The sequence below is a fragment of the Amblyomma americanum genome, chromosome 11, assembly GCF_052857255.1.
Source record: "Amblyomma americanum isolate KBUSLIRL-KWMA chromosome 11, ASM5285725v1, whole genome shotgun sequence".
NCBI classification, from domain to species: Eukaryota; Metazoa; Arthropoda; class Arachnida; order Ixodida; family Ixodidae; genus Amblyomma; species Amblyomma americanum.
Genome location: NC_135507.1, coordinates 71,405,874 through 71,432,539, shown reverse-complemented (window position 1 = coordinate 71,432,539; position 26,666 = coordinate 71,405,874). Strand labels below are relative to the sequence as shown.

Genomic DNA, 26,666 nt, shown 5'->3' with positions numbered 1-26,666 from the left:
ATTGCGCATTAGTTTGTAATTACACATTAATTTGTGAAGTAAATTAATAGCTCAACACGAAACGTTAAAAATAAAAATAAATAACAATTTTAAAGAAACAAAAATAAAAAGGAAAAATTAACTTATGTGACAATGCAGTTTCAGAAGCGAAAAATTAAAAATAATTAAATAAAAATTAAAAGAAGCAGCCACAGTGGGCGCAGAAAGGCTTTCGCCTCGCGCACTTTACATCGCCAAAGTGACCACTGAATTTTAAAAAAGTGCCTCTTCGTACAAGCGATTAATCGCCTTTTCCCGGTTCGCCCTGCACCTTCGAGCAACAATTCCATCCTATGAAGTTGTCCGACGCAACGCCAGAAACGAGCTGATCACGAACAACAGTGTTCACGGAATTGTCGAAGTCGCAGTTCTACGCAGGTTCGCGTAACTGAGCAATGTAAACCTGCAGCTGACAGGCTCGCCAGGGTTCTGTAAACATATCTTGAACCGCGGTAGCGTTCCGTCGTGGCTGAGGACAGACGGTTGCAAGTGCTGAGCGCGGTTTGAAACGTATCTTCGCCTTTCGTAACTTCACTTATGGCGAATTCCACTGCTGGATCTGAAGTGAGGCGCTCGAATCGCAAAAGAGCGCCCCAAACCGCCTCGGAGCAGATCCGCCACTGGTCGGCGTATCAACCTTGTGAGCTCCGTTGGAACGGAGTTGCTCCAATCGACCAGCGGAATTCGCGCGGTCGGTCCAGGTCGACCAGTTGAACTCGAATTCGTCGTCGCGGAGCAAGAAAAGCTGCTCCAGCACGACCAGTGGAAATCGCCATTAATTTAGGTCCCTGCTCCTTCATTTTGCGCTCGTGGCAGGAGGCGTTAATTGCGGAACGACGCTGACCTTCGACGCCGCGCGACTGCAAAGGCATGGCTTTGCGCCGGGTTGCAGCAAACTCAGGCCAGACGCCTCCTGAAAGTAGGTAGAAAACAGTGCCTTCCACTGGTTCCATGGTACTGGTGACTGGCCCGGTGTTTCTAGGAATGTACGAGGGGGCGTAAGATCCCGTGCAACTCATAGGTTTACCTCGTCGACACGTTGTTGTATTGTAGATGCAAGATCGAACGACACACCGGAGCGAGCGATGTCATGATGACGCCAAGTTTCCGCCGAACCCCCCCCCCCCCTCTACTTTTCTTGCGTCACGTATACGTGGTGTCAAGAGACATGCATGTGACTGAAACTCTGAAGAAGCGAAACTGAAAGTAAGACAACCGAAACTGAAAATAAGAGAAGAGAAACTGAAACTGCCGCACAGTTCATTGCCTGATGGACACATGCAGTATCACGTATTATTTAACGTCTTCATAAAACCGCTGTTTGTTCTTCTATAGGATTAGCAGCATTAGTATATGTTTGCTATTAATGACACCCAGGTAATGAACATGATTTACCAACTTAAGTAGTGTTGGTTCTGGTGTAACGCACGAATAATTTATAGACATGCCTTTGTGTATACGCCAGAAATGAAATTGTGAAGCAAGCCTTGAAACTGCCTGTGCATTTCTCATAAAAAAAAAGAAAAACATTATCTTGTTTTCAAAGCATGCGTGTCATCTATATCAGATGTGACTAATGTTGAGCTATAACTTTAAATGGCTCATGCTGGCTGCCATCAAAAATCACTTTTTTTTATTCAACAAACCTCATAACTCATTTCTGTCACGAAAGCAACGAAATGCTTCACTTATATCTCATTGCTTTGGTGCAGTCATGGTTCATTATGCAATGTAAAATCTGATTCACGAATATTTTTGTTACTTGTTGCACGATACGTTTGTTCCTGAAATTCAGCACATCCACCAGTATTGCGTTCCCGCGCGGCTTTCTTTTTTTTAACTGAGTACAGGTGAATAGCCACCGGATTCTTGGCTGATCGCCCAGTGTAGGTATGTGCCATCTTTTGATAGGCTAACAACATCAACAAAATTCGTCTTTCACTTCCAATCATGTGTGCTGCGGTATACTTTTTCTTCGACTTTGTATTGATTCCATCCGTAGTAGGCATGGGAGGCATTGGCCACGCTATCAGCTTCCGCAAGTTAGGTTCACGCAGAATTTGTTAGCTCCGCTTCAAGTTGATCTGATCTCCTTGCAACGAGTTGCTGAAGAAAACGGGTGGACGGGGCAGTGCGGGAAGAAGAGTCGTCGAAGGAAGACATTTGTAATGTTTCTTGAATATAGCCAAAGTTTCTGTTACCGTTATTCAGTTTTTGTCCCCCTGTGATTTATCAGCTATTATTCGAACCCCCAAAGTTTAAAGTTCAAAGTAGTAGCATTACTTTTAAATTCAGAAGAAGCTACTAAACATTACAATTGGGATATATTCGCCGGATCTGGCTTGGAGCTATTCTGCTTGTATCCCTGATTATACTCCTATATTCTTCGTAGAGTTTTTGGTTATTTTGGCTCTTCTCTTAATTCCCAGGCATGTAGCTTGAGTTCTCATTCTTGCAGACTGCCTTTCAGTTCTAGTCTCCAAAATTCCGGAAAATCGTTATTGAATTGGTCGCTTAGGTTTTATGTTCCGTGCACAGTGTGTGAGATCCACTTGGTCTGAGTACCTGCCTATTCGGGTGTTTATTTTAACGAGGTGGCTGATTTATTGGCAAGGTCAGCTCTCAGCGCTCCTGTAATCTTTCCTGTCCTTCACCTCATTATGTTGGAAACTTCACGTTTCCAGCGGTTCCAACATATTTCAGCCAGCTTGAGTGATCCGTTGCTCAATACCGTGGATTTTCACCACTTAAATTACCCATGGAATGTCCAGTGGTGTAAATCAAGGCGTTGCGAGGTGTCAGTGACGCTTCTGCGATGCAAAATCCCTCACTTAAATTTATACTTGCGCCGATGCGGGTTCGCTGCGACAAACCTTTGTGTCTCATGTGGGCAAGTTGAAACAATAGGTCATTTTCTCCTCTCTCGCCGGCGGTTCGCAGTTCAAGGAAAGCAGTATTTGGAGGTCCCTCTTTCGAGGTTAGGACTCCCTCTGTCTCTTCCAGTTCTTCTCTCGTTCGGTGCGAGCGCCAAGGAATTTCCGTTAAGCAGTGTTTGTGGCTACCTTCATGATTACATAAGTGCGACTGATCGGTCACCTTGTTAGCTGCATACAAAATTCTGTTGCATGTCTAAAATGCTTGATTCTATTCTCGGTAATTCATATTTCTTAAATTTTATTGAATTTTTCAATTTTTATCCTGATTCAGTCTTCTACGCCGCCGCCTCACGTCTTTTTTTTCCCCCGTGCAAATATTTCATTGACAATCTCCACTGTACCTTGGCAAATCCCCCCGCGTGGGTATGTGCCATATATATTTACTGACGTGAAGAAGAAGAGTGTGGGCTACAAACACTGTCTGTACTTGTGCTCTTCCTTTTATTTGTTGTCTGTTTGCATTGTAAGGCATTAATAGGTAGAAAGGCATGCACGTAATGGGCATACCCTGTACGCATGAATGCGGAAGATGGTCATGGTTGTCCAAGCATTGCCATCAAAGCAACGGGACCTTCAAGAAACAGCTAGGATATGGTTGTGACCCCTCACATGCAGTGATGCTCACACAATTTGAAAATGTTGCAAGTTACAGCAGTCCCGTGGTTATATTGCTGCAAAACAATTAAGCTAGCCCATTCATGCGGAAATATTTTTAGAGGCTGCCAAAAAGGAACATGTCAAAAAGTTACACGTCCTGTTTCATTGTGTTTGAAATGAGGCTTAAGATTAAATTAATGTTACAAATACGCGCTGAAGAAATGAAACGATTAAACTCTCATGTGAAGGAAATACAAAAGGGTATATTTACGAAAACTTATTTACAAGCTAAAATAGCATCGCACACACACTCTCACGGGTTCCTTGTCGTCTGTCACTTGACTGAGTCGCCTCCAAGCGCTGCAGGTTACCGCGCACCTGCAGTGCACCGGAAGCGCACACACACACAAACACACACACTCTCACCCGCACACGTGCATGGGTCCACTTGAAAGGAGACGCCGCACGGCTCTCCGGTTCGTACTTCTGGCAGCGGCGGCATTTCCCGCGGCCCTAACGACCACACCAATAAGCTAACGAAGCGGGCGCCCATCGGTCCGTTCGCAGAACGGAGGGTGCCGCCAAGGACGCCCTCCCGCACCGAAAGCACACATGCGGGCACAAAAGAACGCTCGCTGCGCAGAACGACACTCGCAGAGAAACACATGTATATGAGAAATGGCCCCTTCTTACAAATGATGGTGGTAAACGAAATGAACAAGCAACTGCTGTGCAATCCATGCACTGTCATGCAGTACTTACACAATCACAGTCCAGTGACTGCAGAGCGGTCTGCAACCAGTAACTTGCAAAAAAACTATACTATGCAGCGAGCTTGTTTGCACGGTATTTGTTACATTTATCGAACGATCACATGAAATTGGTATGGCTATTTCTACACAGTGCATTTCCTAAAGATTCCTTTCTGCCATACTGTACTTTTTACCCAAAATGCTTCTTACAGAGTCATAAATTGTTACGTACGCGTATAAAGATGTTTGTAGCAGGTGTGTGAGCGTGAACAAAAAAAAAACTTTTTATTTTCCTTAATTCTTCAGTATTCCTGATTATGACGACATATGGGCATTTATAAGTTAGTACAATTTTTTTCACGCATCACAATTAACTGATGCACCGATGTGTTTGGTACACATTCATCTTCAGACATTTCATGTCTGTTTGGTCAAAAAAATACGAAATAATAGTTGACTGCATTAGTTTTGACTAGCATCACACAGCATGCTCTTGAAATTCCTCTAGCTGTTGTACAGAAGTCTGTAATTGGCTTCATTGCATAGCTTCATACTTGAACCATTTAAACTCTGCAAACTGTTCTTTTTACCGCACATGGCGACATGGCATGCGAAGCCGCGTGGGAACGGGCGAGGAGGATTCGGAGGTACAGCTGCAACTTCGCTGGAATCCAAAGACAGCTAGGCACTTGTCACGGTTAATTTCGGAAAGGCGGCTATGCCCCAGTAAAGTTGCGTAAGGTCTTTCCTTGCAGACCTTACTAAGTCCCTTGACTTCGCACCAGAAATGCTCTCCGCCCGAGACGGTTACTTGGTTGGATGACCAAAGGCTTCTTGGCACCAAAGGTGCTCCGTCAGAGACGATATTGCGACTTTGCAGAATGCAGGTATTTCAGGGGAGTATAACTTGACTGTATTTACACAAATATTTACATTGCAAGCAGATTGATACACATGAAAGACAAGTTAAAAGTGGCAAAAAGGTTAGAAAGGTTAAACAGCAGAAAAGTGGAACTGGCTACCACTAGGGGAGGCCCCTACTCGGCATAGCCGAAGATGCATCACATCAGACCGTAGCCCAGAACCCTTTTCCATGGCTCCGGGCCCTGGTTTTAAAGACCTAAAGGCCCGGCCCATCCCTTGCATCACCCAATCACAATATACCACATGATTGGTTCATGAGCCGCGTGGCACGCCTTCAAGTTTCAGCAAATTTCCAAATCTGCTCTCAAAAATATATAGCATGAAAAAACATCAAATCTACTATGAGCAATTGAATTCCGAGAATGGACCCTCGGAATCATTGGCCCACCAGGTTTGCATGCCGTGCCCCCTACATCCACAGCATTGCGGGACTCTCTCCCCAGGTAGTACCGAACATTAGAATAGTGTTATAAAAATGTTATCCAAGTTGCAGTAACGTTACATGTTTCATTGTAATACGTTAAAAATTAACATATAACGTGTGTTATGCAGAAAACTCTATTTTAACGCTCTAAAGAAGCGTTTTAATATAGTCTTCAACAAAAATGTAACATTATTGCAACGTTTCGGTGCTACCTGGGTCCCTCAGGAGAAGGCAAGCAAATACCACCCGGCGTCGTGTCCGCATGTGCACTCGGTTAGCTCTCCTCTCGGAAGGAAAGCAAACACAAGTGCGGTTGGTTTCGTCTTTCTCGGGAGACGAAAGCACCAACGCTTCGCGCGCGCACACGTGCGACTGATTTTCGCTGACGATCGGCCGCTCCCGCTGTATTCAATTAGCTGTGTCGCCAGATCGTCTGTCGCGAGGCGCTTTCGCTGTGCCCGCATGACCGCTTGTCTTGACCTTCCAGGGGAATTGCGCGTTGCTCGCGCGCGGCTTAGCCCGAAGCCGGTAAACCGGCTGGCCACCGCCACATCTGGACCTGGTTTGACTCAAATTGGTCTCAGCCGCGTCTTGTTCGGTTCGGGCGCGAACAATACGCGAGATTCAAAGCGCTCGGCCGTCTCTGTCTCTATGGGGGGGCACTTGACCCCAAGGGCGCTCCTTTTCAACACCACCCCGCCGTCGCCCGCCTCCGATTGAACAGCCGGGGGGTGGTTCAAAGGGGAGCTGCCGCGGAGAGGCCGGGCAGCTCGTCCTAATGACAGCGCAGAACATGCGTCACTGACAGCCCCCTTCCTTTCGCCGTCTTGTCCATCGTGCGTCGCGCCGAGCCCGACAAAGAAAAGGCCGTCACCCCCCCCCCCCCCCCTTCCCCTTCTGAATCGGGGGGCGGGGGGGCGGAAATTCCGCAAATAGTTTCCCAGAGGCATCCCAGAGATAAACAAAGGCGCACTGGAGCTGGGTATGTGTCATGTTTAACTGCGCAAAGAAACGAAGACAGAGAACAAGAAGGCACGACACGAGCGCAGACTATCAACCGATTTTTTATTCAAGGAAAAAAGGCCTATATATGCATCTTCATCCCGCGAAAAACATGCTAAAAAACCCGAAAGCGCAAACCCTATCACACACCATCTTGGCACATGTAACGTGATGCCACTGATCACAACCTAAAAGCAATCTCCGCATCGTCAGAGACAAGATACTAAACAAACAGCGAACTCACAGGCACACTCCTGCCAAGCTAGCGCTCCACACCGCCTGCTTGCGCTAAAGAAACTGCGCAAAAAAGGCATCGCCCCATCAATGAGGCCTACAGATGGTGATGCTACACAGTCATCTGATTCCTTCTTGATCTGGTACGCTTCCACCAACTCCCTGCAAACCTGATCCCTGTGTTTAAACAAGACGCTGGTCATGTTCAATCGTGGGAAGCAATCTTTGCACTCTTTGCAGTGCAAGGCGAGATTAGAGGAAGGTGCGCCCTTCAACGACCTGCGATGCTCTGCTAACATCTCGTTAATACATCGACCCGTCTGGCCGATGTACTTCTTCCCACACGAGAGGGGGACTTCGTATACGACTCCAGTCTTACACTCTGTGAGCCTGGTTTTCTGTCTGTGCGCTATCGAGCACTCAGCTCCAGCACGATTGCTCTCAGGCTCGAGCTTCTTTCGCACAGCACTACAAGTCCTTGAAAGCTTATTCTTTGCCATGAAAATCACGTCCGCCCCGTATCTCGCCCCAACTTTTTTGAGCCGGTGTGAAATTCCATTCCCTGAACGTTCAGGACAATCATATCCGAGCGCAACACTTGGCAGCATGTTGTGTCGGGATTTCTACGGCGACATTTGAGCTCACTCAAGCTTTCGGATCCTTTCTTGGTGAACAATTCCGCAAGTGTGGTTAAGTACCTGTCTGGGCTGGATAAGAAAAAGTACTCTACCTTCAGCATCGATGTGGAGGACTTATTTTATTCGCTACCCCATGCTCAGCTCATGCAGAGAGTGAAAGACTGCATTGTAAAAGACAATGACGAGTTGGTGTTCGTGGCGGGGTGCGGGGGTTTCCATAGAAAGTTTCCTGGAGCTGCTATCATTTTACCTAGAGTCAGCCGTTGTTGGGCGGGGCGAAAAGGTGTACGTCCAAAAATCGGGTGTGTGCATCGGCTCCCGTGTGGCACCCGTTTTGAGCGATATTTACTTGAGCAGGATGGATCAAGAACTGGCACAAAATCTTGCTGACCTCGCGCTAAAAGTGTTCCGTTACGTCGATGATTTTTTAATCATTCTTAAGTCGAACTCTCCCAGGGCAGTTCCGGACGTCGTCAAAATCTTCAAAGATACAGGTAGTGGCCTGCGATTCACCTTCGAACTACCCAGCTCAGCTACCCTACAGTTTTTAGACCGACCGCAGCGGTGGCCAAGTGGTTGAGCATCCGCCTCGCATGCGGGAGGTGCGGGGTTCGATCCCCAGTGCCGGGGCTACAATGGGTACAAGCTTTTCTCTGGTCTGGTGCTCGGCTTATTTAGGGTGAAATGCTTGGGAAATGGGTCTTTGACCCCACCTTGAGAAAAAGAAAATACCTTGTGTCAAGGCGGATTTGGCCATAGATGCCCTTGCGCCATAAAAAAAATTTTATACCTCCGGATCCATTATCTAGAGAGCAGGGTCTGTTGCGAATATCACCATAGGACAAAAAAAAAACCTCTCTTGAACGTCAGTTAGGGGCATTCCACACTCGTCAAGGCGGGTATAGCGACTTCATGCTTAAAAGAGCTCTTGGGAAATCCTGTACACACAGAGCGGAGGCTAGCTTCCTGGGGCAGGTAGAGAGGCTGAAAGAAGCCGGGTATCCTGATCTGAGTTGGCTCAGATCTCCGAAAGGATCCTGTTCAAAGGAGGGAGGCCCATGCTAGTAAAAAAGAGGACGGTGGACGTAGACAAGTGGTGTGGGCATTCCATACATCCATTGAATTTCACACCGGCTCAAAAAAATTGGGGCGAGATACGGGGAGGACGTGATTTTCACGGCAATGAATAAGCTTGCAAGGAATGTTATCGGCGGTCGCACGTGCATGACAATCCTTTCGACATGCGTGACGATGCCCACCGAAGGCATTTCAGGCTGTCGAAGGGACTTGTACGCTGGCTAAGCGAAGAGCGCGGAACATGCGTCACTGACAGCCCCCTTCCTTTCGCCGTCTTGTCCATCGTGCGTCGCGCCGAGCCCGACAAAGAGGAGGCCGTCACCCCCCCCCCCCCACCCACCCTTCCCTCCTGAATGGGGGGGGGGGCGCGGAGATTCCGCAAATAGTTTCCCAGAGGCATCCTGTTTTTTTTTTTTTCATGGGGTCAAGGAAGGTGGCCCAAGCAGTGTGAGGCAACGTTCTCTGTTCATTCTAGAGAAGCAAGCTTACACTGCAAAATTAAACCTTGTCTTTCTCGTCCAAATGCAATTAACTAGGAGTCCTGTCCAAAACCATTTCAGGTTGTTATGTGGGCACCCCCAACCTTTTTTATTTCCGTGTAACTCCAGCACTTCTTCACCTTTGTCATTGTAGCCGCTATTGTTCAAGTACCATGCAACATCTTGCTATTAAAGGACCTTTTTAATTGGAAATGAGAGCATGTGCACAGGGTGGAAAGCGCGTGATCTGCCAGGAAACACTAAAGCGGCCCCGAGAAGGGATCTTTATTAAGGATGCCAGCCATCTTGGGCCTCTCCACTTGGCAACGACGACAAAGCGTGTGCGGTCCCTATGGTTAGGCCCCAGCTGTGGAAGCCATCCTCGGACACGACCATGACCTTCGACATCTGATGTTTTTATTTAAAAACACAGGGACCAAAGTCGTGCTGTATGCAGTGCAATCGCCATGTGGTTCCATAATCATCCATTTAGCCCGGCTCTTTGGACGGATTCAGGAAACGACTGAAAAGAACAAAAGTAACGAGCAAACAAAGGTGCGCTGCATAAAAGTTAGAACGTAAAGAGACGAAGGCACGCTGCGCTAATGCTGTAGCGAGGTCTAACATGTAAAATTTCGCGGCTGGCGTCGATTTCTACAAAGCGCGAGTAGTGCCTACGGAAATAAACAAACGCGCACTGGAGATGGGTAAGTCTGTATACAAGCACGAGTTTTTGTCTCTACCAGCGATTTACTAGCTCACACCACGCGATTTTGATGTCTGGCGTCGATTTCGACAGAGAGGGAATACGGGCACGAAACGGGACGCTCGCGATCTGCCAGGAAACAATGAGGTGGCCCTAAAAAGGGCCGTTTGCAGGAGCACTTCAACCGCGACCTGCAGCGGCGTGGCGGCGCGGTGAGCAGTAGGCCCAGCAGTGGTCCGTCTTGTGCCCTTTGGCTCCGCACCGACGACACCGGTGCACGACGTACACCTCTCCTGGTCTTGCCCTTGAAGCCGACGCTATCCCTGGTCCGTAGATCTTGACGAGGGCCGCGACGATAATCTTTGACATCTGGTCGATGCCCCGGTCTGCGGCAAACAAGGACAGCATCGGCTCGCCAGAAGCATCCAGGAAACGATGCTGCAAAAAAAGTTACGTTACAAGCGCCGCAATTTGGCGAGTTCTGCACGAGAAAACTTGCGAAAACGTTGTTCAACCCTTACCTCGTGATTGAGAACGTGCACGCCCGACAAGCGCTTCATCGTGGCTGTCAGACGGCGGTTCAGATGGCGACGCCGGCGGTCCTCAAACCGCACCTTATGTGGGTCGTCGTAATGGAGTTGCAAAATTTTGAACACCAGCACGACGTGCTCCTGCAGCAGGAAAACGAGGTCCTGGAATGCGCAAGGCATGTAGGTAAGCGGTACAGCACTTCATGAAGCGAAATTTGAGATAAAATGCGTACCTTTATGTCGCTGGCGATTTCTCGCGGGTCAGCGCCTTTTGGGGGTCGTCGCAATGTCGTGGAAGCAAGAACTGTACAGAAATTTCAGCTGGCTGCGCCGACGAGCGCACCACGCAAAAAAAAAAAGCCATACCTGGACAGCTTCCGAAACGCGCGCGCCGCCGCCTGCGCTCACGAAGAGAATGCCCGCAGACCACGCACGCCCGGCGGCCGGCCAGCCGGCCCTAGCGATTCCCTAGGCACTCTAGGGACAGGCCGAGAGAGGCGCGGCGAACCCACGTCCGGTTGAGAACGAGGGAGAAGCAGAAAAACGTCACGGAGAAGCGCATCCCACCGACCAATCGGCGTTTCCAGCCCACCGACCCGCAAACGCTTCTGCCCGACATTGTTTTAGCCTCGCACGCAGACTGCGGACGCGCTCCTACTCTCGACACCAGGCGCCGCTTCTCGGCGTGGACTGCGGGATGAGCGTTGCGGTGCCGGCGAATATTCGTGTTTGTTTATGCGTGGCGTTTAGTTGTGTCATTATTGAGTGGTTTGGGTGAGTAGCTACGATGTATAAGAAGTGCTCGTCGGGGCGGCACTGCGCCATCGTTGGCTGCAAGAACAACCAACGTAAACGCAAGCTTGTGATGGATGAAAACTGCGCCGAACATCTGTGCAAGAGGCGTGTGTGTATGTGCGGCGTGTACTCGTTGCACAGATTTCCGGCTGCGCCTGAGAAGTGTAGTGAATGGGAAATCGCCCTGAACCGCAAGAACTTCAAGCCAAGCAAACTTGCACGTGTAAGTGTTATTCCACTTATGACAGTGAACATTCTGCTGAGAGACACCGCGCCACTGATGCCGTTGCACGTTTTTTCGTTTATTACAGGTCTGTTCCGTTCATTTTATTGACGGCAAACCTACCGCCCTAAATCCGTGCCCAATGCTTAAGCTTGGCTACGCGAAAAAGGTGAGTGCGTCGTGCACATCTGCTTTCATGAGGTCGAAGTGGCTGTTTCGAAATCGTGATGAATACTAAGCGCTCTTACGCGCTCTGTGCGCAAGAACGCCTCGTACCGTGTGCTGGAAGTCGTGGTCGTAATGAGCTAGGCATTAACTGCTACCTCAAGGGTGCCGATAGTCGTCTTACCGTTGAACTATATGCCAATTGGCGTTATCAACCCATTACAGGCATGCGCGTTACGGAGCCAGAACGCAGCGATAAGCTGCGTCAAACAGATACCGGGTGCGCTGTAAACTCGCTATTAACGTCAGCGATTACTTAGGGATGGGCGCGGCAAAGACTGACGTTGACGCATTCGAGATTCGTGCATAGCGTTTCGTCCAGTGACAAGAACGTACTACTTGCGCTGCGCCACAGACACAACACACACACAGACTTTTCAAAGCTTGTTTTAGTGTGCTGTAATTGTTTAGTTTGGTTTATGGGGGTTTAACGTCCCAAAGCAACTCCGGCTATGAGGGACGCCGTGTTGAAGGTCTCCGGAAATTTCGACCACCTGGGGTTCTTTAATCTGCTCTGACATCACAAAGCACACGGGCCTCTAGAATTTCGCTTCCATGAAAATTGGACCGCTGCGGCCGGGATCGAACCCGCGTCTATCGGGCCAGCAGCCGAGCACCATAAACACTGAGCCACCGCGGCGGCTTTTTGTAATTTAGAAAAGTTACCGACATGCTGTGGTTCAAAACGCGTGGTTGCAATTAACAAGCCACATCTAAAAATCCAAGAATGTGCACGTGGGATACTGAGAAAATAGGAAAAATGCCGGATTGTTAGCATGTTCTCGAGCTTCGCAGTTCACATGGACCATACCCCCTCTGTGCGTTTACATAGGTGACACGTGGAAGGAGGCCAATCCTGAGAACCCTCCAGCCAAAGGCTGCATCGGTGCAAATAATGGATAGCCAGGTAGTATGTCTCTGCTTTGTCTTCATCCAAGTAGTCGAGCTGTCTCACTCAAACAATCAACTCACCTAAATGGGGTAGAAATGAATCGTAATTTGCATAGCATGAACGCATTATATGTCTGAAATTTCCTTCGATGCTTTGTTTTATTTTTATGTGCAGGCCACACAACATCCTGTCTCAGCAGTGACACCTGCACAAGCCGCATCTGCTGCCTCAAGTTCAACCTGGGACACAGCGGACCATTTGCAGCAGGCTTCAGACTCGGATGAGTGCTACAGCAGTGTCCTTGACCTCAGCTGCCATGGTCCTGTTTCCACTCAAGAAGGAAGAGCAAGTCAAAAGTGTAACAAGAGTTGCCAAGCAGAGATGCAAGTTTGCAGTGTGGGTGTTCAGTGGGAAGACCCATATTCCATCATACATGTTGAGCACTCATATGCAGCTCCAGAAACCAAATTTCAATGATCAGAAACACAAACCACATAGGACCTTTCTGAGGCAGCGTGCAACTTTTACACGGGTCTTGGGCTTGATGGCTTTAGGAAACTCGTGACAACAGTGGCTGATCATGGTAAGGTTTGTGGAAACATGACCATTGGCGACCAAGTCCTGCTAACACTAATGCGACTGCGATTAGGACTACTGTATTTTGACTTGGCCCTGAGATTTGGCGCATCTGTGGCTCAAACAGGAAGAATATTTCGCAAAATGATAGGCATTTTGCATGACATTATGACCAATGTTGTTGCATGGCTGCCAATTGAAACAATTTTAGCAACAATACCACAACAGTTTGCCAAAAGTCAATATGCTGACACTACTGTTATTGTAGACTGTACTGAGGTGTACATGCAGCGGCCCAAGAAACTTTATCCCAGAGGGCAGACATACAGCTCCTACAAGGGCTGCAACACTGTCAAGTTCCTCGTTGCAGTTGCACCAAGTGGATTCATAATGTTTGTATCTGGCACATATGGTGGACGAGCATCAGATAAGTTCATTGTTGAAGACTCTGGCTTTGTTGACAACTTGTCTGAAGGGCACGTAATCATGGCTGACAGAGGTTTTAGTCTGAGTACTTCCATGAAGGAAAAGGGAGTGAAGCTCAACACACCGGCTTTCTCAAAAGGCAGGCTTCAGTTTACTGAAAGAGAAGCAACTACATCAAGACGGATCTCGCACCTGAGAATTCACGTTGAACGTGCAATTAATCGTATTAAAGTGTACAGAATTCTCGAGTATTCATTGTCTATTCATCACAAGAAGTTGATGAACAGCATTGTGCTAGTTTGTGCGGGGCTGTGCCATCTGAAAGGGCCACTAATAGCAGATCCAAAAGGCGAAGAGGAAGAGAACGAAAATGACAGTGAGAATGAAACGGGCCACATCCAAGGCACCATTACTCCGTGACAAGCAGGAGGGCACACTAGACATTTCTGATGCTGTGAAAGAAGACTGGATGGAGTGTTTGACTATTGTGCACCATTTTATTGCACTTCATTACAGCATGTTGAAGGTGTACAGACACAAAGTTTTCGAGTGTCAGTTTTTTTGCCTTGAAAGATGCATATGGGCCTAGTAATGGTGAAAAGGAGCTTAAAACTCTTGTGCAGATAGTTGATAATTATAAACACTTTTGTACCTGCAGCTTCTGAACTGCACCTTAACGTTCAAGTCGACTGGCCAACCTGTACTACTACTACATTCCTGATGACGTCGGTGTCGTTAGCAAGCACTGGTAGCCCCTGTGAACTACCACATAGTTTGGTAACGTCACAGTAATTGGGCAAGTGCACCTTGACGTCACTGGATATGAGTGGAAAGGCCGAACGGCTTATCAGGCCATGCAAAATCGTATGTTCCACTCAACGCCTGTTAGTGAACTTTACTAGAAGACATCTCCTTGCACCCATGAAAGAAATCATTCGCTACTTTGTGTTAAAAATTTTGTGTCTGTACCTCTTGGTTACACACTGTGTTGTTTGGTCTTTGAAGTGTTTGAGAAATGCTCTAGAACTTCGTTTTTGTGACCTCAAGCACACCCACATGAGTGCTAGAGGTCGTATTTGCAGGACTTTTACATAGATATGCACCGCTTGCTGCAGTGATATTTCCTTGCATCAACATCTCAAGCAGTGATAAAAAAACTCAAAACACAAAAAGTAAAACTCAATCCAGTGTTTATTGTTCAGTCTGTTCTGCTGGTGTAGTGATAGCCCTGTATTCAGATATGTCTAAGCTGTTGCTGTGAACAGCATCAACAAGCCTTGGCAAATAATGCCTGAAATAGAATTCTGACAGCCTTGAAATATGAAGGCAAACAAAATCTGCATCATAGGGCACTTCAACTAAAATAGAGTTCATGGCTGACCACACATAGAAGTAGCAGTGTGTACGCTCTGTGCAGAACATAACAAACTGCACCTGGTAGTAGTATCCATTTTTTCCTTTCCTATCAAGGTAGTAGACTCCATTCGAGTCCTTCTTGACATCGTACTTGTTGGAGTTTGCAAGCTGCAGACAGTTATCTACATGCGGGCATTTAATTTCCAATATGCTGTCTGTGCCAACTAAGCCATCAGGGCTTGCCGACAAAAATGGATGTGTGGCGCTAACAACTGTGCCACAACGTTCAACATGGACACTACGGTGGTTCTCAAACATCTGCCTGGCAACAGGCTCGAACCTCTGTCCATGACTTGTCCCCTTGTTGCCCCGAAACTGGCTAAAAAGGCATGATGTGACAAACTTATCTGGTGGGGTTTCTTCCGTGGAACCTTTGACACATTAGAAGCTGTGACGCGCAGCTTACGGCTAGCTTCCCAAAGCTTCCCAGTCTGCTGGCATGTGAGCTCCATAAGCCTTAGTCTGATTTGCTCTTTAATACATACCCATTTACTATAAGAAATTGAGCAGGTGTTGCACGCCAATAGGTCGGCATCACCATGTCGACCATGAGTGAGCTCAGGGGCTGCATTCCCTAACATATTTTTGGCATGCACAATGGGCGACACTTTTGCAGCAACAGTCTGATGCAAAGGCTCCCTTTTATCTCAAGAAGGGGTGCTATTACAGACTGCTGCATCTCTCTCACATATTGCTCATGGGTCTCATAATGTTTTGTATTAACCTTCTGCCTTTTATGCTCCATGTCTTTGCATTCTTTTCGCATCTTAAAATCCATGCTATCTATTTGGGATGGCTTAACATTTCTCTTCGTGCCCTGATTCCACATGGCACTCTTGTCAGTGCAGCTCTGTCCGGTCAGGCCGTTTCGGCTGGCAAATTCCACCTTCCAGAGGACCGCACCTTGTTACATGAAAAAAAAAGCCGATAGAAAAAATTGAAAGCAACCAGTGGCTACAATGGATAATGCTACTGCATGTGAAAGTGACTCTATTGGCTACAATGAATAATGCTACTGCATGTGACTCTATAGTGGTCAGACCCAGGTCAGAGCTCGAAGAACAAACACGAGGATCACTGGTTGAGTGGCGGTGAAGAGGAAACCTTTATTGGATGTGGACGTGATTATTACATACTTCAAGCTTGGATGTCAGGCAGGAAACACAGGTAGTACAGAACGAGACAGGATACGGCTATACAATTGCATTCAATCGAAAAGGAAAACGTAAACACTACGCTAAAACAATGTGAAATACTGCTGTCTATTATAAAATGCACTCACTATAACTTCAAATACATTAAATTACTTTACAGTGAACAGACATTTATGAAGTATACTTACCGAAGAGAAGATGCAATACAAAGAAATTCAAGTAGAAACCAAAACATGCACAACAACAGGCTGACTGCTAAACTCTCGTCTATTCCTAGATCCCATAATATTGCAATGCATTTCCTCTCTCCTCTCAGACCATGCTCAGTTTACTTAATTAGGAACCACCACTCCGAACCTCCAACGTTATTTCAGGTGTACCACAAGGCTCTGCTCTTGGATCACTATTATTTTTAGTTTTCATCAATGACCTCCCTACAGGCATTTCATCCACAATTCACCTCTTTGCTGATGATTGTGTACTGTACCATTGCATTACTACTACGTCAAACCAGTCACTCCTGCAGAAAGACCTCAATATAACAGAAAACTGCTGTGCCACCTGGCTGAAGAAACTGAATGTGTCCAAGTGCAAAGGTATGCAAGTGTCCCAAAAGCATTCCACCCTAAATTACTCATACTCTTTAAACACCATCATTATTTCACGCATTTAATCATGCACATATCTAGGTGGTGTTATCACGAACAAACTGAACTGGTCTGAACATATCACAAAACTCGCGGCTGACACGTACATCTGGAAAACTTGGCTTCATTAGACGTTAACTTTCTTTGCCTCCCAGTTACATCCAAAAACTCGCCTATGAGGAATACATTAGACCAAAACTTCAATTTGGCTGCATAACATGGAGCTCTCATCAGCATTACCTAATTGAATTACTTGCAAAGCATCCAGGATCGGGCTGCTCATTACATTTGCTCAGCATGTGATACACGGCTTAGCCTTAGTGCCATAAAATTTTGCACTGGCCTCGACTCATTAGCTCATCAAAGAAAGAAATCACGGATGGGCTTAATTCATAATCAGTATTATAACCGCCCTCGCTTTAGAACCTTCCTCCTAGTTCTACCCGTATGAACATCGCCTCGGCTTTTCAGTTCTCTGTGCGTGCAGCGTATATCTGGCTCAACAAATGCATTCAATAAATCATTCTTAGCTTTGACTATAGATGAATAGCATTCTCAATTCCTGAATGTATCATCCATGAATGTGACTTCACAGTAAGGCAGTTAATATCACTCAGCTCATTTTGTTAAATTAAACTGGGGAACAGCAATAAGTTCAGTCTTTTTTTCTGCTTGACTCCAGTCCAAAACTGAAATTTTCTTTGTTGTTGCTTTTCAGTGTAATTTATAAACTACCTTTTGTTCTGCACCTGTATACTATTTTGTGCATATTGTGCTTGTAAAAATGTTTTATAAACGTACGTGGACATGAATCACATGAGTGTTCTGGTCGTTCATTTGCTATTCACATTGTACTTGCATATGCATGGTACCATAGTAATGTATAACATTACCATGCCTTTTTGTTTGCTTTTAATTGCATCAAAATATGACCATGAACATACTTTCTTGCTTCCCCCCTTATGTAATGCCCTACTCAGGGCGCGTAAGGGACAATAAATAATGATGAGTCCATAATAAGTCTCACACACTTCTACACAACCTTCTTTTCTTTTTCACGTAAAAGGTGCAGATATATAGCCAGCATAGTTTTTCATGAAGGTACAGGCCACGCAGCTTGTTTATACATGCACAAAAGTATAAAGGTGCATAGCACGTTACTCAGACATTTTGTGCAGCTAGGAGTCAATTTCCAACAAAATAGCTTTATGGAGAAGGTATTGATAATAAATGGAAACATAGCTGCAACAGGAATGCGTGATGATGGTTAAGTGCCGTTAGCCGAGGTAGCCGAGAGGTTGCATGCAACACATGCAGGTTATAAATGAGAACAGTTCACTTAGATCACATCACTAGACTCAAGGGTGCCTAAGGTACAATAAAATATTATGGTTGACACAACAAGCTGCAGCTATGAGACTAGTTTAAGCAACCTCTAGGAACAGAAGGCGGTGCAAAAATTAAGGGGACATTTAAGCTGCACCTTAAGGCTATGTCTAATGCAATAGATTTAATGGTAATTTGGTACCTTCTTAATTAGTACCTCTAATTACACTCATTACCACACATCAGTAGTCCTACTAGACAGCACAAGACACACGATGTCCCCTTTAACCGTTGGACAAACGTGCTGCAATGGCATAGGAGTAACGTGCCTGACTCAACCCATGGGTCATGGGCTCGATTCCCAATTATTAGCCGAATTTTCTTTTCAGCGTAATTAAATTACATTATATCATTTCAGTCATGTTATGGCCTCATAGTCACAATTTAACTGAACATTAGTCACTATCATTCCACAGCTGCTCAACTAGTGATGTGACAACCCTCTCGACCAATTCTGAACTAGTGACAACACATGAACCAACTAGCTCAAATTTCCGTGCTATTGACAACACGCACTGCTTTTCCTTCGAACGTCTGCTGTAACGCTGACGCATTAAGACTGCCGATAACTGTACTCACCGACGTGGCTGCACACGGCAGTCAATCCGACTTTGCAGGAGCAGGACCCGGATAAAATGCGGCAATCGCTTGACACGCATACCCATGCTTGGTGCGGTCGGTCAGAATCAGATTGGGAGGGTGAGACTGTCCCTTTAATAAAACAAGTCTCTTTGTCAGCTTGGTAAATGAGGAGCTGACCCACTTTTCCGCTAATTACAAAGTTGTACGAGTCTAAACTCTTGATGGCTTGGACATCTTCCAGATCGCAAGCTTTTGTTTTTAGCAGGTAATACGTTATGTGGTTTTCTTGCAGGGAAGGCCAGAGCTTCATGTCTTCTTTCCATTCGTTGGCCGCGATGGAAAGAGGATGCGGCAGAACCCGGTCGCCCACGGTGAGGAAGCAAAACAAAAAATACGGGCAAAGTTAATCGCAATATTATCATACATGGAAACACGCAGACAGAACAAAGCTTTGACGACAAACTGCTTATTGGCCGAGCATGAGCCCGCAAACAGACATTAAAAGGATGGTGGCGCGATAGCGGCTAGTGCACTGCACGATCATCGGGTGGAGAATGACTTTTTTGACAAGGTGCTTAAAGTACAGAGAAGCATCTCGGACAATAAGCAGACGCGCGCCCTGCTCAGGTCTCGCCCAGCCAACAAAACAGTAAGACAAGCTTCCGAAGTAGGTAAACGAAAAATACAAATGAACTTCACGGCGACATAGGAAGGCGAGTACCCGCGGCGACAAACATGGCGGCGCCCTTCGGTGCAGGACGCCTCGCTTCGGACTGAATTCGTCGCTGTTACTGCATTTTTCAGCACGTTCACAGGCCATAAAAGAGCCAGCGGTCTTTCGCCTTGTCTTATCTCGCCCATAAGAAAACGTTTGAGCGATAAATTTGCTTTAATTTTTATTTCGGGTGACAATTCATCCCCTTTTAGGCTTAAGAGGGGCGTCGAGTTGTTGACAACAATGGCTCCTGTCCTAACCACCAGATGGCGCCACTGGGCGTTTAAAAAGTGAGAATGTTAGAAATGTAACGTCCGACAAAATAGCTGCATTTAGAGTACACAAGCGTGCATAAGGTTTTGGTATGTAGACAGCATCGATTAACCTGTTGCCACATCTGTGAACGCCGTGAGCAGACGACACACACGATGAGAGGCGATGCGGTGGCCGGGAAGTGTGAACGAGACAGGATTTCGGCGGCCGCGGATACCGCTTCCTCTCGCCGCCGAATGTCCAAGTGTGAACGCGCCATCCGGTTGCCATGGTAACGGCGCATGCGCACAACTGGTCTCTCCCATGTACCGCGAAATGCTCGACTGGTGGCATTTTTAATGGCGGCAAAGCGCTAAGGCGCCTGTGTGCTGTGCGATGTCAGTGCACGTTAAAGATCCCCAGGTGGTCGTGGTCGAAATTATTCCGCAGCCCTCCACTACAGCACCCCTTTCTTCTTATTTCACTCCCTCCTTTATCCCTTCCCTTACGGCGCGGTTCAGGTGCCCGACGATATATGAGACAGATACTGCGTCATTTACTTTCCCGCAAAACCAATTATTATTATGACAGTTTTAGCTGTGCGTACGCAACGGCTTAGCGTACGCAAGGAGTTTACGGGGACGGCAGTGCGCATGCGCAGAACGCAAGCTCAAGCCCTGCGCCTTGCGTGCGCACGCTAGCCAGCGGACTTTGCGTTGCGGCGCTTGCGTACGCTAACTTTGACAAGATGGCGGCGCCCTGCTCGCCCGCTTCTAAATAAATACATGCCGCCGCTTGATTCTCCGACGCAATAGCTCGATCAAATGGTAGCGGTTCGCTTTTATTTCGCCTACTCTTGCCCACACGTAGCAGTATAAGCGATAACTAGCCCCTGTTTTTCAGATAAATGGACGATTTTCTTGCTGTTAAGCCTAACTAGGTACAGTGTACACTGTCGTCATAGCAAAGACACTGGACGAAGTAATTACAGTAATTTTTCAATTTTGTGCGATTCTGTTCGTTTAGTTCAATTGATTTACTCTTTTAAAAATCAGAGAATTTTAATACATTCATTACTGCTATTATTAATTAACAAAAAGTTTCCTCGGCATAAAGCTGCGGAGCTTTGAATTGCTAGCAGAGGTTCTTCAAACGTTGCCGCGCGACAAAGAGCACCATGTCGAGCAGAAATCGCGTACGTTTTGACATTTAGACCTAGAACTGCTCGCCTATGTTCGGAGTGAGAATCCGTTCCAAGACGCAATGCAGTGGACAAATATTGCGTCGAAAATGCAAGGTATTGCAGGCCGGTCATTCACTGTTCGCGCCGTTCGTGACCGAACGGAGATTCTGCTGGGGCACTACGCGGCCAACGACAGAGCAACTCTGAACAAGTGAGTTTGCTACCAAAGCATGTTGCACTGAGTATGCTGAATATAGTTTACATGTCCCTGTGATTGATTTTCAGGTCGGGTACAGAGGAGCAGTACCAAGCGCGCGAGGTCTTGCTGCAGGAGGTGCTCGATTTAGCGAGGGAGCACGGAGTAAAACTCCGGGCTCGCCGTAGGGCATATCTTGCCCCTGCCGCAACACCTGGCGAGGCGAACTGCGCCCCAGCAGTGCAGATGATTCTCCCGCGCAAGCCCGAGACATATACGCCGCGGCACACTTCGACGGGAGCGCCGGTGACGGTGGGTATACCGCATGCAGTGTCCACTGACGATGGTTTTGCCTTTTAAGCCAGATTTCATTTGATTCAGCATCTGCTACGTCGGTACCCTATGTTCCCCTTGCCGACAGCGCATCGCAAAAAACGCCGACGCAGCGTACGTCAAGCGTGACGCTCAAAGAACCGACCACGTGCAACTTCCTTTAGCCATAAACAGAACTCAACCTTACTTGACAGGAGCGTATGAATGTACCTTTACAGTCATAAGTAAACGCCTTAAAAATAATGTGTCCAAGTCGCGTATGCAGCTTGCGATTTATATATATATATATAGTGATTATTTATTTAAAATAACAAAAAGGAAGGTAAAAGATGTTTGCTCACCCCGGCATCTGCCATCACTAAACGGCGGCACCTGAGCTGGGGTAGCGGAAATATAGGATAGCAGGCAGTTTGAAGAAGTGAAACAAAAGAGGTGAGGGGATAGCAGGAAAGGGATAGGGGTGAGGGCATATATACACTATTTACAAGTCAAATGTTCCGGCCGCGCGCGTTCAGCGGCCGCCGGGTGGGAGAGGGGGGTGTCGCCGATGAGGAGGCGGCCGGCTGCGTTGGGTCGCCGCGTCGTCTCCAAGGGGGAGGTGCCCGTGTCGTCGCCGCCAGGAATGCAGATGGCTGCGCGCGTGCGCCAACAAACCGAAACCACCGCGACACACGCGCACAGCACTTGTACACAACAGCTGGTGTGGGGCGGCCAGCTGTTTTAGGCGTCCGAGGTAGCACAAGCGGAGCGTTCGAAATGAGTTTTCCGGACAGAATGGGCCCCTCAGCTTCCTTCATGTCCACTCATAACATGATCTGGGGGAGGGCCAGTTTCGCTGCCTAAATCGCATTCTATCTTTGTCTGCTGAGATTTTGATACAAGTATGAGAATGCTAAATTTCAGTTTCAAGGGAAAGCTGACAGTATGAATGAATGCATAAAATAGGCATGCATGGTACATTATTTGTACACCTAAATTTTTCTGTTACAAGTTTTTCTTACTTTTCACTCATCTTTTTGTTTGGATGTTTCTGCTGAGCACTTGAAAGGTTATATGGCACAATATGACTGTTCACTTGCTCAGCGACCATCACTGTACTTTCTCACTCACAATGAAAAACTAAATTTCAACCTACCTAAACAGGTGGGCTGAAACAAGCAGCGATAAGTGGAATATGGTATACCAATCATTGGACAGCGGCTGCAGCTCATGTTTCTTATGTGATATTGTTTTTTGCAGGTGACAATCAAAGCGAAAGCGCGTCCCAGACGTTCAACCAGATTCTGAGTTGCGACTTGAATGACAGTGACACCGAAGACGTTGCAATTCAGAATCTGGATGATCAGACTGGGACGCTGCAGCTGCCTGGCCGAGATACCAGCCCTGCCTGTCCATATACAGGGCAGGCTGAAGCAACAGCTCCTGCACCGCGTCCAGCTGTACGGGGTGAGTTAGTCAGTGATACGTGCTGTCGAGTAACACAGATGACCAGCTCTGAATGCACCTTCAGTTTTTGTGGCTTGTTTTATTTACATCCAGTAAAATTGCTTATTACAACTGCACTACTTTCACAACATATTTGTCACATTGCATTTGTAATAGACTGCTTTTCTCCACAGGGAAAAAATGGCAAGAGCAGTCTGCCGACTACGAATTTTTAGAGAAGAGGCTCAGACATGAGCACGCTATGAAGGAAAGAGATTTTCTTTTGGAATCGAGACGGCTAGCTCTTGAAGAGCAATAACTTGCTTGGGAGAAAGAAAAAACGCTGGCAGAACTCAAACTAAAGCAGCAAGAGCTCAACCTCTTGGCTGAAGAGCGTGCCGAAGCAAGGAGGCTGGATGCCAGGGACAGGCAGCACAAGCAGGAAAAGAAGGCCGAAGAGTGCCGCACAGCTGCAGCTCAGCAGCAAGCAGTGTTAAGCATCATGGAAAAAGTGCTCAGCACAATAAAAAAAAATAGAATGAATGTATTTTTTACAAAAAAAAGAAATGACTGAAAACATTCATTTGCATGGAATTAAAAAGAAAATGAGCATCCTCTATGTACACAAGCTCATCTGCATGTTATGGTTCTTAGCACAATGGCATGAGAGAGAGAAACCCTTTAATGAAAAAGCAGAGAATTTAGTAGACGTTAAAAATCACTGGCATGCTATTCTGCATGGGGAAGGAAATTTGGGAGGCAAAGACAGAGGGAGAGGAGTGCGAGAAAGGTTAAATTAGTGAAAGAAAAAAGGGGGGGATCATAAAATGTGGCCATTAAATGCATACTAAGGGGCATCAGCGAGAAATGATGTAACATATGAAATGATGAGGTGCAAAGTCTCATAAATGGCCTAACAAAGTTCTGTGAGAAAAATGCATGAGAGCAACATGCTAGATGAAATTAGAGCTTGTCGAGCTGTCCAATTTCCTTCAAATACGCAAACAAAAAGGTCATTCCATGTCTCTCTTGCTTAGGGCAGGCTAAGGGCCCTAAAACACTGTCCATTGTTAGAGGCACTGGGGAGAGCTTTTCCATGCACTGCTCATAGTATGCACGCTCATCAGCAAATGCAGGGCTGTCAAGAAAAACTGCTGTTGGTATGCACCCAGCATGAAGGTACTGTTCCATTGATGAGACGAGGGCAATAACACCAGTCGCAGACCTGTTTCGACGAAACTAGTTCATTTCTTGGGGGTACTCATTGCGGCTTTCAAGGAACCAGGTGATGTGTTTGCAGATGATTCGCTCCATTAGCTTACCTACGCAGCTCAGTAGAGCAACGGGCCGGAAGGATGTGCAGCTTGTTGGCTGCTTACAAGGTTTCAAAACAGGCACAATTTTCGCCAGCTTCCATTCTGTTGGGACCTCACCAGTCATACAGGAAGAATTGTAATATTCCAGGAGTCGAAGACGGGGTTCCAAGATAACGACGTGCCTCTCTGATCTTGCCACCATTTTCAGGAACGTGAGCGGTGAGCCGCCTTGCTGAGATGACGCCTTGGTCGCGTAGGTACTCTTGTAGGTTTTCGTTTGAGTACGCGGTTGGCACATCTTGTATTTTTCCATAATTAACCATGTATGAGTAAAGTACACGGGCCTCCACAACTACTCCAGCCAGTGTAGTGACTGCGAGCAGGCGGTTGGCAGTTTGTAGTGTTGACACTGAAACCATGAGGCTTCCATCCTTGTTAATTCGATGGCTGAGAACCTTTTGCTGAGCCGACAATGGCATGGAATCGTCTTTCAGTAGGTGCAATGACGATTCAGATAGTCATGCAAAGAAGGGGGCCTCAGTGCAAAATAATATGACACCTGGCTGCCATATAGGCATGTATGACAGTTGGACAAAATAGTTCCTGCCTTGTACATCTCAGCAACTTGTTGCCGAAGGAGTTTTTGGTTTTTTTTAAAGTCCAAGAAGGCAAACTCTGCTACAACTTTACCAAATCCCCACTCTACAGCTTGTCGTACATGGCTCATACCATTGTTGAACGCAAGCTGCTGAGGGGTCAGAAAGTTGCCACCATATGGTTTCATCAGAAGTGGTTGCAGCGGGTACGCTGGGTCGCCATAGATCACGTAGTTTCGGCCCCCCACCAGCCTCTCCAATTTGCCGTACAAGTTGCTGTCCCGAAGAATTCCTGCACAAACGATTGCAACAGCAAGATATCACGAATCACAGGGGTACATAAATGAAATGCATTGAACCAGAAAAGGGCAAAATCCATTCAATATTTCTTTTACATTCCATAAACTTCGCTTCAGGAGAGCTGTTGCACGTCACCATGATAAATACCTATGTGTATTTCATCACGTCAGGAAAATTGCGTTGGGTTTAATGGCACATGATTGGCTAAGGCTCTCATGAACATTACAGAGGGTTATAAATGATTGCTTAAGGTAGTAAAGGGCTAAAAGTTTTCAAATTTATAATATCTCCTTCGAGGAACCTAAGGACATATGAGCGATGTAATTGCGTATTCTCTTAAAAGCAAGCAAGGATAAAAAGGAATGTGAGCTAACGTAAACTGCTATGGGTTACGGGGGTTTAATGTCCCAGAGCGACTTAGGCTATGAGGGAAGCCGTAGTGAAAGCCTCCGGAAATTTCAACCACCTGGGGTTCTTTACAGTGCACTGACATCACACAATACACGGGCCTCCCTAAGTACATATAATGAAATTGGAACGATACAGAGAAAACTGCTATGCTAGACAAGTTAGTGTCATGAGGTGAACCAGGAAGAACACAAAGCTGCATATGTATTTCATAGGACACTGCTGCTACATATTTATTTCTGGGTGCCTCGCTTACACAAATTCATGTGCGTTCATGAAACTAGTGACGATATAACGTGTGCTAGGTACTTGGCTGTTTGGCGGATCCTATGTATATTTGTTAAACTTATGCCCATCACATGGGCACCTTGACAGCCTTCGAACCAACAGAATAATGACTTAGCGACGAAAGGAGTGCTACTAGATGGGCAGCTGCAATGCATCAAGTCAGTAATCTGTCCAGCCAAAAAACAAGTGTTGAAATCCATGAAGACTTCAAACTTTCTGCTGCAGCAGTGTGCACTCTGGGATGTGGGAAGCTACATATAGTGGAATAAAATCTGTACAATAGAATCCTGAAGAGACTGCTTGGCTTTAAAATACAGAACTTATTTTTCATAAAGAAGGTACGCCAGCCCCGAAAATACTGCAGCAAGTATAATTTTGCCAGTCGGACAAATATGCCTAGCACGTGCTTGGTCAAAAGTGTCAGAGCTATTGCAGTTAGTCCAAAAACACGAAATTTAGTTTGGGAACAAATACAATATATACAATATTTATTCTGCACAATCAAAAACACAATACACGTAACAGGCCTGCCAAAGCCTCAGAGGGCTTGACTGGCAGAATCATAGTACTGCAGTAAATATGCATTTCATTTTAACCTACTCACGGCAACAGTGCTGCCACAACAGCTCCAAGCGAGATAATGGAACCTTTGATGGCCATAGAGTTTACCATGTACTTGCGCCGCAGCTTGAGGGCTCAATTACAATTAAAAACATGAGGTCCTCAACTAAACAACATTTTGAATGTGCCCAAGTGACACAGGTATAAATTAACGACCAGAGTGGAAGTCTGTGAAGATACAGAACAGCCATTAGCGGCTTAGTACCCTGTATTTTTCAAACCGAAACAGGAACGCATGCCCACATCTTGTAACGAAAGATACAGCACAATGCATCGTGCTACTGGGCAGCCGTGCAGATGAGGATGAAGTGTGCATGGGCAGCCATCTTGATGGAGCACAGAGTCTTAGAACAGCCCACCATGCACAGGCACA

The 26,666-nt window shown here is 46.6% G+C and overlaps 3 protein-coding genes and 1 long non-coding RNA gene across 6 annotated transcripts in view; 1 reads left to right on the top strand and 3 right to left on the bottom strand.

The window, feature by feature from the left end:
• Positions 1-9,576: 9,576 nt before the first annotated feature.
• LOC144110518 (uncharacterized) lies at positions 9,577-10,727 on the bottom strand. Of its 2 annotated transcripts, XM_077643504.1 has the most exons (3): positions 10,572-10,727; positions 10,330-10,500; positions 9,577-10,246 (listed from the first exon to the last, which is right to left on the bottom strand). In XM_077643504.1, exons 2-3 carry the CDS (start codon positions 10,366-10,368, stop codon positions 9,989-9,991), a joined length of 297 nt encoding a protein of 98 aa, XP_077499630.1. In that variant the 5' UTR covers positions 10,369-10,500; positions 10,572-10,727; the 3' UTR covers positions 9,577-9,988. The 2 variants fall into 2 exon arrangements, with proteins under 2 accessions (XP_077499630.1, XP_077499629.1); XM_077643503.1 differs by having other exon boundaries at positions 10,330-10,727.
• Positions 10,728-10,929: 202 nt separating this feature from the next.
• Positions 10,930-12,953, top strand: LOC144110344 (uncharacterized). The gene is made up of 4 exons (XM_077643196.1): positions 10,930-11,356; positions 11,445-11,525; positions 12,414-12,488; positions 12,648-12,953. Exons 1-4 carry the CDS (start codon positions 11,126-11,128, stop codon positions 12,948-12,950), a joined length of 690 nt encoding a protein of 229 aa, XP_077499322.1. The 5' UTR covers positions 10,930-11,125; the 3' UTR covers positions 12,951-12,953.
• A 1,695-nt stretch (positions 12,954-14,648) lies between these two features.
• Positions 14,649-19,523, bottom strand: LOC144110104 (uncharacterized). The gene is made up of 2 exons (XR_013309703.1): positions 18,658-19,523; positions 14,649-15,794 (listed from the first exon to the last, which is right to left on the bottom strand). It is a non-coding gene; the product is annotated as an uncharacterized LOC144110104 (long non-coding RNA).
• A 2,589-nt stretch (positions 19,524-22,112) lies between these two features.
• LOC144111478 (uncharacterized) overlaps positions 22,113-26,666 on the bottom strand; it is a 165,928-nt gene continuing 161,374 nt past the window's right edge. For both annotated transcript variants that reach the window (XM_077644790.1, XM_077644789.1), the window contains one exon: positions 22,113-24,968. In XM_077644790.1, coding sequence (XP_077500916.1) covers positions 24,571-24,968 — 398 coding nt within the window. In that variant the 3' untranslated portion in view covers positions 22,113-24,570. The remainder of the gene's footprint in view (positions 24,969-26,666) is intronic.